The 13,674-nt window shown below is 47.4% G+C and overlaps 1 protein-coding gene across 4 annotated transcripts in view; it reads right to left on the bottom strand.

The window, feature by feature from the left end:
- Positions 1-13,674, bottom strand: part of TNS3 (tensin 3) — a 76,134-nt gene that overhangs the window by 12,950 nt on the left and 49,510 nt on the right. For all 4 annotated transcript variants that reach the window (XM_083709063.1, XM_083709060.1, XM_083709061.1 and 1 more), the window contains one exon: positions 1,752-1,911. In XM_083709063.1, the coding sequence (XP_083565189.1) occupies positions 1,752-1,911 (160 nt within the window). The remainder of the gene's footprint in view (positions 1-1,751; positions 1,912-13,674) is intronic.

Here is a 13,674-nt window from a genome sequence, read left to right as displayed (position 1 = left end):
CAACCACTGGCTGCATCTTCAAAGAAGGTTGCTGAAGACTGATGGTCTTATACTTTGAGAACTGAAGGGCAGAAAATAAGAGGCAAAACGCATAACATGGATTGAATTAGGGCCACATTTGACTGAAAGGGGGAATGAACAGTGAAGGCAACCAGCCTAAATCAGTACCATAGGAAAGACACACCCTGCCCTTCATGTGAGCCCTCCTGACCCCACCCAAACCTAGGCCCCACAATTTCAGACAGGTGAGGTTAGCCTCAAAGATGCTCCACATCTAGCTAAGGGTGGCACAGCTCCTAGCAGCTGGCCTCTGGAAACACTCAACACCTTTGAAGGTGCCACATGAGGTGTTAAAGGACATTGAAGGTGTCCTTTAACTCCTGCACTTTCCTGTCAAATGTGACCAATTGACCTTTTTAAGGGTTATTTTAATCTATGATGTCCATAACACCTTCTGGCATGGCAAGGCCAATCTATGGACAGGCAAAAGAAATCTTTCTCAGCTGTGAATACTCCTGTCCTGCAACCCACAGGTACTCTGGCCTGCACCACAAGTCTAAAGAGCCTAGAAAGGGCCTGCGTCAGGATTCAATGGTCCCAGAAGCCCTCTCAGGGTCCTTGTTTGTGCGCCTCCCACACAGTGCTCTTCCTCCCATTGGACCAGCTGCAGAAGATGCTCCCTGACCGCAGCACTGCACATCCTGGAGACTGAGCTTTCTCAATGTAAACTAACTTTGGGAACAATTCACAGCACAGTTCTCAGGAGAGCTCCCTAGTCAGTTGAAAGGTGAAGCCGCAGGAAAACATTTTGGGTCTGTAGGGCTGCAACAAACAGGATCCAGACAGGATGGAAATACTTCAGGAAGACAGGAAGTTATCTAAACTGGCTCATCTATTCCTCCTTCTATCTGCCTCTCCCATGCCTTCCTTCCTGTCCGCTTGCTGGTCCCCCTGAACCGAGATGTTTAGGCTGCAAGCGCTGCAGAGTAAGGACGTGCTTTGTGCTCAAGATACTGCAAAAAGTGTTGTGTATATTATGCAGCTATATAAATAATGATGGCAGCTTCCCATTTAACATTTAGAGGCACTGAAGCTATCAGCTTAAACATTTGCCAGCAAGTTAATTGTGGCAGAAAATATTATGGGAGCAAATTAAAGGAAACAGACAACAAGTCTTTACTAGAGTGTTTCCATATCGCCAGGCTTCAAGCTCAGCTTGTTTTTCCTCATCCATCTCAACACTGCATCCAAACACTGGCCCAGGGAATGCATGGCAAAATCTGGTGAGAAGGGATCTGATCTACACTCTCCAGACTAATGTGAAGATTTGAATGTACTTCTCCTTCAGATTGAACACTTCTTTGACTTCTGTGATACGGTTCTCAACTCAATGAAATAAGTATTCAAATATTTACTTTATAATAAAATGTATACAAATATGTATTTAAATACAAACTGCCATGCAGATTTTTTTTAAAGTCAGATTAATATGGCAATAGAATGCGACAGATTTATTAATAAATGTGAAATTGACATGGACCAGAAACTGAATAATCTGTTCTTCCTGACTTTCAAACCAAGTATCAAAAATGACCATTAAGCACTCAGAAAGGCTGCCTCAGGGTTACCCCTCAAGGTGACACAATTCAGGGTTGGGTCTATAAACTGTTTAAGGAATTCTTCCTGGAATCAGATTCCTCTACATCCAAATGAGGTGGCTGAAAATTTAAGAGGCACAGAAGTTGTCTTACCTGTCTCCTTGCTGGGCAGGGTGATGACATGGGACTGAGCACACAGCTGCAAAAGGCTGCCGGCAGGAAGGATCCGTCCGCAACACAGCAGGATTTGGGCCTGCGGGGCTTTCGGGCTTCACAGTGGAATGACTGAGGCCTTCCACGTAACTCTGGGGTTCTGAAGAAGTGAAAAGAAGGAAACGTATGTTATGGTCCATAAACCTGCAATGGTCACCAGTCTAGTTATGCATATTAGTAGAAATGGAAGTGCTGCAGCCAAAAGGGGGGAAGAGGAGGAAATCGGGGTCACACCTGCAGGCTCACCCCCACCTCCACCTCCACCAGGTGTTATTTGTGCAGGAGCTGTTGTGCATGGACTCAAACGTATGTGTTTAGGTCCCCTACATGAAACCTAGGAAGGTTCATGAAGAGAAGGGAATGCATGGCGGCTCCTGAGCAGGTATCATCTTGGACACAAGTTGCTGAGAGGCAGAAGGTGTCATCATCCCTCTTCCCTTGCATGGATCCACTTCTTCACAAGGTCAGTATCATTCTGCTGCACAATCCTGCTATCCAGGATAGCAAACAATATATGGCCAGTTCAGCTGGAAATAAAATAAAATAAATAATAGTTGCAGGGCATTTGTTACCTTTTGCCTAAGCAAAAGAACAAATGAAGATGTAAATGAAGAGAAATGAATGTATTGTATCCCACTTGGGCCTAGAAACTAAAGGTGTTGAGTTCTTTACTGAATTCTTCCCAAGGTAGATTCACACACACAAATTTCATCACTCAACTGAACAGCCATCATAGAACAACTTTTACTTCCTCCTTATTTTTACTGAATTTTAACGGAAGAGGCTACAGAACAATGAAACAAGAGGAAACTTGTTTGTTTTTCTAAAGGATTAAGTTGTCACAATTGCTAATAGGATGTAGGTATTGTTGTTGTTGTTTAGTCGTTTAGTCGTGTCCGACTCTTCGTGACCCCATGGACCAGAGAACGCCAGGCACCTCTGTCCTCCCGCAGTTTGGTCAAACTCATGCTGGTAACCTCGAAAACACTATCCAACCATCTCGTCCTCTGCCGTCCCCTTCTCCTTGTGCCCTCCATCTTTCCCAACATCAGGGTCTTCTCCAGGGAGTCTTCTCTTCTCATGAGGTGGCCAAAGTACTGGAGCCTCAGCTTCACAATCTGTCCTTCCAGTGAGCACTCAGGGCTGATTTCCTTCAGTATGGAGAGGTTTGATCTTCTTGCAGTCCATGGGACTCTCAAGAGTCTCCTCCAGCACCATAATTCAAAAGCATCCATTCTTCGGCGATCAGCCTTCTTTATGGTCCAGCTCTCACTTCCATACATCACTACTGGGAAAACCATAGCTTTAACTATACGAACCTTTGTTGGCAAGGTGATATCTCTACTTCTCAAGATGCTGTCTAGGCCTGTCATTGCCCTTCTCCCAAGAAGCAGGCGTCTTTTAATTTCGTGGCTGCTGTCACCATCTGCAGTGATCATTGAGCCCAAGAAAGTAAAATCTCTCACTACCTCCATTTCTTCCCCTTCTATTGGCCAGGAGGTGATGGGACCAGTGGCCATGATCTTCGTTTTTTTGATGTTGAGCTTCAGACCATATTTTGCGCTCTCCTCTTTCACCCTCATTAAAAGGTTCTTTAATTCCTCCTCACTTTCTGCCATCAAGGTTGTGTCATCTGCATACCTGAGGTTGTTGATATTTCTTCCGGCAATCTTAATTCCGGCTAGGGCAGGGGTCTGCAACCTTTAAGACAAAAAGAGCCACTTGGACCGAAGAAAAAAAAACTGGGAGCCACAAAACCATTGCAACATTTAAAACAGTGGGGAGTGTCGGGGCACACAATGCGCCTCCTCCCCTCGCTAGTATGCGCCCCGGAGCCGCGGCAAAGGTGTAAAAGAGCCACATGCGGCTCCGGAGCCATGGGTTGCTGACCCCTGGGCTAGGGATTCATCCAGCCCAGCCTTTCGCATGATGAATTCTGCATATAAGTTAAATAAGCAGGGAGACAAAATACAGCCTTGTCGTACTCCTTTCCCAATTTTGAACCAATCAGTTGTTCCATATCCAGTTCTAACTGTAGCTTCTTGTCCCACATAGAGATTTCTCAGGAGACAGATGAGGTGATCAGATACTCCCATTTCTTTAAGAACTTGCCATAGTTTGCTGTGGTCGACACAGTCAAAGGCTTTTGCATAGTCAATGAAGCAGAAGTAGATGTCTTTCTAGAACTCTCTAGCTTTCTCCATAATCCAACGCATGTTTGCAATTTGGTCTCTGGTTCCTCTGCCTCTTCTAAATCCAGCTTGCACTTCTGGGAGTTCTCGGTCCACATACTGCTTGAGCCTTCCTTGTAGAATTTTAAGCATAACATTGCTAGCGTGTGAAATGAGTGCAATTGTGCGGTAGTTGGAGCATTCTTTGGCACTGCCCTTCTTTGGGATTGGGATGTAGACTGATCTTCTCCAATCTTCTGGCCACTGCTGAGTTTTCCAAACTTGCTGGCATATTGAGTGTAGCACCTTAACAGCATCATCTTTTAAAATTTTAACTAGTTCAGCTGGAATACCATCACTTCCACTGGCCTTGTTATTTGCAGTGCTTTCTAAGGCCCATTCGACTTCACTCTCCAGGATGTCTGGCTCAAGGTCAGCAACCACACTACCTGGGGTATACGAGACATCCATTTCTTTCTGTTATAATTCCTCTGTGTATTCTTGCCACCTCTTCTTGATGTCTTCTGCTTCTGTTAGGTCCTTTCCACTTTTGTCCTTTATTATGGAAATCTTTGTATGAAATGTTCCTTTCATATCTCCAATTTTCTTGAACAGATCTCTGGTTCTTCCCATTCTGGATGTAGGTATCTCTGGATGTAGGTATGCAATCTACTAAATCAACAACAAAACACACCAAAAGGAAAATGAAGTGTGGTCTAATGCTTAAGTGCAAAGGAGGATAGGGAAATAACCATAACTGAACAGAGTATCTGTACTTAATGCTTAAATGTTCAGTTATCTTTGAAATGGAGGAGGATGGGGAGAAAGCCTGATCAATTATTTCATTGCCTGCACATTCAAGACTTCCCAGCAGCCTGGCCAGATCACTGATCACCTGCTGCTACTGACATCACACTCCCCAATTTTAGCCTGACACTTCCTTTTTTAATTCCTGAAAGAGACCTGTTTCCTGGACTTTCCAGCTATACATCATTATTTTTAAAAAAATACAGTTAAAAGCTAAATCCATGCCACTTTTCCACTTGAAAGCAAGGCAAGATGCCCAAAGAAACATCATCTGTGCACCAGGCTCTCTCTCAGCACTCCTTAGATTTTTAACTTGGCTGAGATCACATTAAACACAGAACTCTTAGCCACTCTAGAAGTAGTAGCAGTAATAATAATAATAATAATAATAATAATAATAATAATAATAATTGTTACTGGGTTGCCCCAGCCACTCCGGGCAGCTGCCCTGGACACAGAATTGACCTGTGTCTCCATGAGCAGCTGTGAGTCCCAAACTTCCCCAAGGCTGTGTGCCTGGTTTTTCAGGGGCAGTTACCCCACAAACAGTCTTGTCGGGTTCAACCTCAATCTGTTGGCCGCCATCAAAACAAAGCTGGAGAATAGGGACTGATTAAAATGGCCCCTCCTCTTCCCATCCTTATCTACAAATTCTTCAGACATAGTTGAGGGACTACATACTGATTTTTGCCACAATTTTACTTGGCTGGTAGCAGGCAGAAGAGGTGCCAAGACCACACCACCCCGGGGCCCCTGGTAGGTTTACTACAAGCCCGTTCCTGGTCTCTAATTTGCACAGATAGGTCTCTGATCACATACTTTAAATACCGCTGAGTATACAAATGTGCATCACTGTCACGCATCATGTATAGCCTGTGGCTCACAAAACATAGCCCAGTGTCACATACAGGTAGTAACAAACCACAGCCCTCCCTAGAGTTCACACATTAAGAGGCACCAGAACAAACCTTACTACTCCAAAGTGACATGTGTAAACAAAGACAACAATACAGTGGTACCTCGGTTTTGAAAGTAATCTGTTCCGGAAGAAAGTTCAAGTTCTGCAACATTCAAAAACTGAAAACTCAATACAGAAGCTGTGTGGCATGTTCAACTTTCGAGGTTTGTTCGAAAACCAAAGCATTTTCTTCTGGCTTTACGGCGTTTGAAAACCAAAATGTTCATCAGCAGACATGTTCAAAAACCAAGGTACCACTGTACATTTGTTTTTATCTTCAAATAAAGCAAAGATAGAAAGTGCTTGGTGGGTTGTGTTGGTACAGCGTTACTGCTGCTGGTACTACTGTCTCTAGAGCAGAAACATTTTTTTGTCCTGCAGAGATTTTGTGTCCCAAAATTTGGCACCTAAACGCATTCTGAAATCATTCTAAGTAAGCACTGGTCCTTGTTTTTGTAGTCACACAGGTTGTTCTGAGTTGCTCAGAGTAGTTTGTATATATGGCTCTCCAGTAGTCTCCTGTCCAGGCATCACGGGGCCAGATCCACTTCTGAAGAGTCATCAGCATTCAGAACATCCACTGGGTGTAGTCTGGAAGTTGTATCTCCAGCATGGCCCACAGATCAAATTTCCTTTCATGGCAGAAAGAAACCTCTCTACGCGTGCCATGACTCCTACAAAGAAACAGCCTCTTGGTGTGTCTGTGTAGGGAATAACGGAGCCCTTGACCATCTACTTGCAGATGTTTTGAACCGCCGCTCCCTGACCATGGGCCACACTCCCTGGGGCAGATGAAAGCTGTGGTCTGAAACATCAGGAGGTCCCAGCTTAGGGATGACTGAATTACAGTCTGCGCAACAAGACTCAGGAACCAAACTGGTCATTCTACTCCACTCTTTCCCCCCAGACTGTCTCTAAAATGGTATATGAACACTGCACACGATAACCATGTGTTTATTTATTTTTAAAAAATAAATTCACCCGCATTCCCATGTTTTTTAACCCTGCACTTAGGACCCAGCAGATGAAAAACAACACACACCCCCAATTCCCTGCATTTGGGGGGGGGGGAGCATTAGAAATGTTAGATCTCAGGAACTTACTTCTTTCTGGGGCTTTAAATACCAGCTGTTATATTATTTATTTAAAAAAGAATGATTTTGTGATTTGTAATTACTAATATGCCGCAATTCAATTTGTGGATACGTTCTTCAAATGAGCCTTGAAAGCCCTTCAGATGTTCACAACGAAGCTGCAATAGCTCCATCAGCAATTCTGGGAGGCTCCCAAAAGTTTAGCTGATTTGGGTTATGCGGTGGAATGGCAGAAATTCTTAGATGCTAGCAACTTGCATACTGCTGGTTAGGACACAAAGGAGATAAATGGGGTGAGGGATAATTCTGCCAAAACAGCTATGCTAATTAGGGATCAAACTAAACCGGAGGAGGGGAGAGACACCCACTGAATTCCCCCTCCTGGCCACACTGGGATGTCAGTGGTGACATTCACACTAGTGCCAGCTTATGAGCAAAACTAGGAGTGCTCTATTTTCAAATGAGACAAAGATGCCTTTCGTTTGACTAGGGACAAAAACAAAGTGAGGATGTATTTTTAATCATACGCCACCAGACAGATACAAGTCTCTTTATGCACTCATCTTGGCTTATTCTGAAATATTTGGAAGCAATTACAAGTACAGTCATACATTGGAAGCCGAACGGAATCCGTTCTGGAAGTCCATTTGACTTCCAAAAAGTTCGGAAACCAAGACACAGCTTCCGATTGGCTGCAGGAAGCTCTGGAAGCCAATTCCAGTAGTCGCGGAAGCCCCGTCAGAAGTTCAGGTTCCAAAGAACGTTTGCAAACAGGAACCCTCTTATCATCACTCCTATGCAACTTTGGCCCAGTTCTCACTGGTAATAAACCTGTTTGGCTTGAACCACTGTAAGAAGGGGTAGTGAATGTGGTACCCCACAGGAAGGACTAAAACTCCCATCAGAAACATAAAAAGAACTCGTAGAAGAGACAGAGGTGCACCTAGGCTCCTCTGCGCCCTTGGCAAGGAGATGTATCTGTGCCTCCCACCACGTCCAGACACAAAAAAGAGACATAATTCAGTCTTCACAAGCAACTCTTAAACTGGGTGTTTAACAACACTGCCCTATAAATGTCTATTCAAAAGTAAATCCCATTGAGTTCAACGGGGCTTAGTCCTGGGAAAGTGGGTACACAGGACTGCAGCCTAAGTCTGGCAAGCCAGAGGCAAGAACTTCTGACAATACCTTGCTTGGCTTTTCCTTACTTCTGAGGAGGCACCAGTGGAAAGGCACTAACTTGGAGGTTGCTCCCCAGTGCACACTTTACTCAGAAGTACGCTGGCTGGAAAGAAGCCAGCAGCGGCAGTGCCAGCACAGAGGCTGGCTGGGGAAGGGGCTCTGCAGGGCTGCTGTGAGGGCCCACTCATTCCTCCAAAAGAGGTGCAAATTTTGTGCCCTCTAGGTAAGCCTCTGAGGAGAGAAGCAAGAGTCATCTGGGCACTGGGCAAAGTAGATATTTGCTTGTTAGCACAAATGGTATTCTTCAGAAGTGACACTGAGCACCATCTCAGCAATTATGCACTTTTAATCTGTGAGAATTTAGCAACTTTCCCAGCAGGTGATGGTGCCCCTGAGATGAGCAGGCAAAGGTAAAGGGACCCCTGACCATTAGGTCCAGTCGTGACCGACTCTGGGGTTGCGGCGCTCATCTCGCTTTATTGGCCGAGGAAGCTGGTGTACAGCTTCCGGGTCATGTGGCCAGCATGACTAAGCCGCTTCTGGCGAACCAGAGCAGTGCACAGAAACGCCGTTTAGCTTCCCGCAGGAGTGGTACCTATTCATCTACTTGCACTGGTGTGCTTTTGAACTGCTAGGTTGGCAGGAGCAGGGACCGAGCAATGGGAGCTCAGCCCGTCACGGGGGATTCAAACTGCCAACCTTCCGATCGGTGAGCCCTAGGCTCTGTGGTTTAACCCACAGCGCCGCCCGCATCCAGATGAGCAGGTGCCTCATTGCAAAACAAAAGGTCTTATATTATGTCTGTCAAGAAGAGATGATGATCCTGGAGCCAAACAGGCACCCTCTGAGCGAGAAATCAGGTTTAAAATCCATCAATATGTTAACTTCCTTTTCTTACTATGAGGATGGAAGATGCCCAGTTTGGAGGCAGGAGGAGGACCTTGTTTACCATGTTTTTTAGCATCCTGCTCGCTTGCCCATTCGGCGAAGGGCCTCGCACCCGCCCGGCGCATTCTTATGCTGATCCCGGCAAGACGCTTCGCCCAACATTTTGCGCGCGATCTCTTCCTCGAGAGCTCCTCCAGCCCGGAGAGGGCCTCGCCATTTCCCCCGGGCCAACTCGGCCCCTTCCAAGTTGCAAGAAACACCACAACTGGCTCAGCTCTGGCGCCTCGCGCAAACCAAAGGCGCGCTCGCCCCTCAGCTGCCGGGAAAGCGCCCGGGCAGGATGGCGCGCAGTCCCCCTCCGCGGCCAACAAAGGCCCGCTCCCATCCCGACGGAAGACCCTTCTCCTCTGGGGGGATCGGGGCCCCGGGGGCCCTGCCTGCTCTGGGGAAGCCCGTGCCAAACCAAGGAGGAGCCGCCCAGCGCCGCCCCGCCCCGGGCCTGGGGCTCGCCAGCTGCCCGCCTGCCCGCGCCCGCCGCCCCGTCCCCTCGGAGCCCCCGCCGCCCCCGCCTACCTGCCGCCGCCGCCGCCGCCATGGCCGAGCCCCGCGCCGCCGCCTCTTCCCCGGGGAAGCCTCCCGGCCAGACGCGGCCGCCCAGCGCCGCCCGGTGGCTCCTCCCGGCCGGCCGCGCCGCCGGCGCCCAGAGACCCGCCCAGGCTCCACCTCCAGCCGCCCGCCCGCCCGGGGAAGGAGGAGCCCGCCAGGCTCGCCGCCGAAGGGCCCGGGGGCAGCGCTGCAGGAGCGGAGGCCTCCTCGGCATCCCAGCTCTTTAGACCCCGGGGCATGAGAGTCAGGATGGCGCAGCCCAGTAGCAGCGGGAGCCTCACGCGGCATCCTCAAGATGTTTCCCTTTGCATCCCCATATGAAGAGGCATGTTGGCATCCACCCCACGGGCCACCCTAAGCTGACCACGGGGCGTTCCTGAGAATGCGCTGCCCTACCAGGCATCTTGCAGGGAAACATCTTCCCCCTGCACAAGGAATCCCACCGGCTAATTTTACATAGACAGTAGATGCCAATTCAGAGTTTCTGTTTCAGGGCACATGTTGCCTTCCCAGCCAAGCCTCTGCGCCAACATGTGCTATGCTAGGGAGAAACAGCAGCTCTCCCGGATCACCCACCACTCTGACAGGCATTTCATGAGTGCAGGAAGATCACTGCTAGGAAAACAGTTTTAAGGTTCTAGATTCAGGTAGGTAGCCGTGTTGGTCTGACGCAGTCAAAAAAATTTTTTGAAAAAATTGTCCAGGAGCACCTTAAAGACCAACTCAGTTTGTTCTGGGTATAAGTTTTCGGTTATAAACTTATGATCATAGGTAGCTAAGGACTCAAAATGGGGAGTCAGGAGAGCTGTGACAAACCAATTTAGGTTGTAGAAAAGGAATCTATATTACCCGGGAGTAAGACAACACAACCCTCTCAAAGAAACATTTGAACGTAGGATGGAAAGACAATGCAGACAAGAGGTCACTTGTCTTTGAAGGTGTTGGCCTTCAAAGAAAGAAAAAAAACCAAGAATGTTGCACAAGAGAGAAGCCAACCACCATCATTTCTTCCTCGGAAAGCTCACCCTCCACCCCAAGAGGTTTAGAGGCTGTATGGTCAGATCCAGACTGTGCTCCTTCTTCCTTACAGAGGATCACTGTGGAGAGGCGAGAGCATGACCAGCAGCCTCTGGCCCCTGAGCATGTTTCTTAGCTGGCTCCATGGCAACAGGAGAAGAACCATCCCTGAAACAGAGGAAGAAAGGAGACCTCACAGAATGGCAGCCGGAGAGAGCTCTGTAAGGTCCTCTTTTATGAACCTCACGGGTGGTGCCAACTCATTCCCTTATGGGCTTCCTAGGAAGAGGACCTTCCCCTTCTGTGTTCACTATGAGGGAGGGAGAAAGGAGACTCCAGCCTGAGTCCTGAGCCCCCCCAGCATGACTGAGGGTGGCACTGAGCCCACCTCTTGGGACAATATGGCCAGGAGCAATTATAGTGCATTACAGATGCAGTGAAATACAACTTAAAAAACCACCCAAAGAGAATTGTAAAATGCACTGCAGGCGGAAAGAACAGTGACTCTTCAATCTCAAGATACAGTGGTACCTCTGGTTGCGAACGGGATCCGTTCCGGAGGCCCATTCGCATCATGAAAAGCCCGTGACCTGAAGCGCCATATCTGCGCAGGTGCGCAGCGTGATTTGGCACTTCCGTGCATGTGCAAAGCGCGATTTAGTGCTTCTGTGCATGCTCGAGCGGTGAAACCCGGAAGTAGCCCTTTCCGGTACTTCCAGGTCACCGCGGGACGCAACCTGAAAAACGTAACATGAAGCTAACGTAACATGAGGTATGACTGTATTGTGTAGGACCTCACTGTCCTAGGCTAGCAGCTGAAAGCCAACACATCTCCCGCTGAAAGTGAATTAAGAACATTGGTTCCTGCCAAAAAAACAGTGACCACACCTGCCAACTTCTTAAAGGAGATCCTGCTGCTCAACAAGGAGAATTGCACCAACACCAGGCATGCTGCTGTTGGAGCAATGAACTCTGCAAGAATAGCAAAGTAGTCCGAGCAAGAGAAGGCAGGAGCATTACAGACTTCATCTAGAATGTCTCCCTCCTCCACTCTCTCTCAGAGACAGGCTTAAGACTGTGATTGGCTTCGCCCTCCCCATCGCTAATAACACAGGAGGCGAGAAGCCAAAAGGAAGGCCGAGTGGCTAACTGAGTGCTGGCTCCAACCCCTGTGAGCCCCAGGCGCCAGGAGAGAGAGCCTTGGGCCAGGAAAAGGAAAGAAAAAACTCACAAGAAAAACACTGTACATTTAAATACCTAAGGGAAAAGGAGGGGGCAAAAGGCCTGCAAGGCCTGCCTGGTCCAGGTGAGGAAAAATCATCCTACTCACTGAATGTCCCCCAATCCACTCTGGAAAATTATAACCTGCTAAAAGAGCCAAGCACTTCTGTTTTCACAGCCATTTCAAATTAAGCAGCACAACTTCCCGCTTGTGCCATTCCATCGTGGACTGTAATATCTCAGCGTTTTTGCCAACATTTTAAAAGAGAAAGCACAGAAGCCCCATTTCCCACAAGAAAGTAATCTTGGTTAATTTCCTTAGATTACATGTCTGCTGCTGGGGCCTCTCCAAAGGACAAGAAAGCAGTCCTATTTTTCTGGGATGTGTGGAGAGGATGTTTTCCACATTAAAAAATGAGACCCCAGAAGGAAGTGGGAGACTCCCCAAACATGATCTGTTATCTCTCCCTCCCTCTCAGCTTTCAGATGGTATTTCCCTGTTCAGGAGAAGCTAAACAAATTTGCAGTGAAATAGGACATTAGTGTATAAAATTACTTTCGTAAATGGGCCTAGCAGTCAAACACTGTGGCTAGAAATGCTACAAGAATATAAATGAGTAGCCAACACTTGCAGAGGGAAGGTCATGTAGGCTAAAACTCAGAATGAGCTCAGGCTTGCCAGGGAAGTTAATAATAGAAAGTGTTTTTTTCACTTATGGCTGAAGAAAGAGAAAGACCAAGGAAGGAGAAGGTCCTTTGCATGGAGAAGATGGAGAAAGGCTGTTGGGTGATGGAGAATGCAGACCTGCTCATCACCTACTTCCAAGTTTCATAGAGCAAAACATCCTTTCCCAGTGCCATCCTTTGCATGTTTGCTCAGATGTAAGTTCCACTAAATTCACTGAATTTATTTCATAGTTTAGGATTGCAGCCTCTGGAGTTTCCCTCTCAGAGTACGCTCTTAATCAGTTTGCCATGCACTCTTGGAGAGTCTTACTGGACAACAAATTATATACCTACAGTTAGCATGAAATGAGTAATGGCTGTATTGTAAGCGGAGACTTTAACTGGCAGCAAATAAAGTTCAGTGCTTGTTTCCTTGTATGTATGAATGAACGAATGAGCAAACATTCTTTACTTCCAACATTTAACATACAGAATAAACACCAGTTTTCAATACCTTGGTAATAATATGAACATTTGGACTCTGGGTCTTACTGGTCAGAAACAGCCAGGATTCACTCCTCCCAGGAGAGGGAAGAGAGACTATGAATGTCTCACCCTGAATGTAAGTGACCTGTTTGAAGGACTCTATGATTTGAAAACAGATGCTGCATGTACTTTTGTTACTTAAGAAAAATCTTAATAAGCACATTCACACACAGACTGTTGAGCTGGAAGGGGTTCCGAGAGTCAAGTTCCCTGCAGTCCAGAATGGACTTTCTATGAAGCTGGCCATCTTTGCTGCTTACTTGTGAGTAAACCAGAACATCTGTCATGTAAAGAATAGGCTAGGAAGTTTAGGATCAGAATTGTAATAGACCAGCGTGTTCTTCCGAGATGTGGGAGAGACTCGGGGAGTGTAGGCTGCTTGTATACTCTGCGTAACTAATAAGGGAACTGCCTGGGAAACGCAAGGCGCGTTGGTCTCAGAGTCCCCAGGGAAATGAGCAAGCTTCTTTGATCTTGAACAAGGAAAGGGCAGCTGGAAGCTAGCCCTGCTTTCCCTAGCAATCTGTGTCGCGGTTAAACTGGGGAGTGCCAAGTGCACTGGCTTGCAGCCTTTCCCAAAGTAATCTGTTTGGTGCACCCAGGTCTCTCCCCCCCCCCCCCGTCAGGGCTGCAAGAGTAAGTGGGAAGCTGGTGGCAGCAACTACCAGAGAGCAAGAGCCGTTGACAACACGGAAGGACTGTTGGGT

The sequence above is a fragment of the Podarcis gaigeae genome, assembly GCF_964106915.1.
Source record: "Podarcis gaigeae genome assembly, chromosome: 13".
NCBI classification, from domain to species: domain Eukaryota; kingdom Metazoa; phylum Chordata; class Lepidosauria; order Squamata; family Lacertidae; genus Podarcis; species Podarcis gaigeae.
Note: the sequence above shows the minus strand (reverse complement) of the source record. Positions and strands in the feature narration are given on the sequence as shown.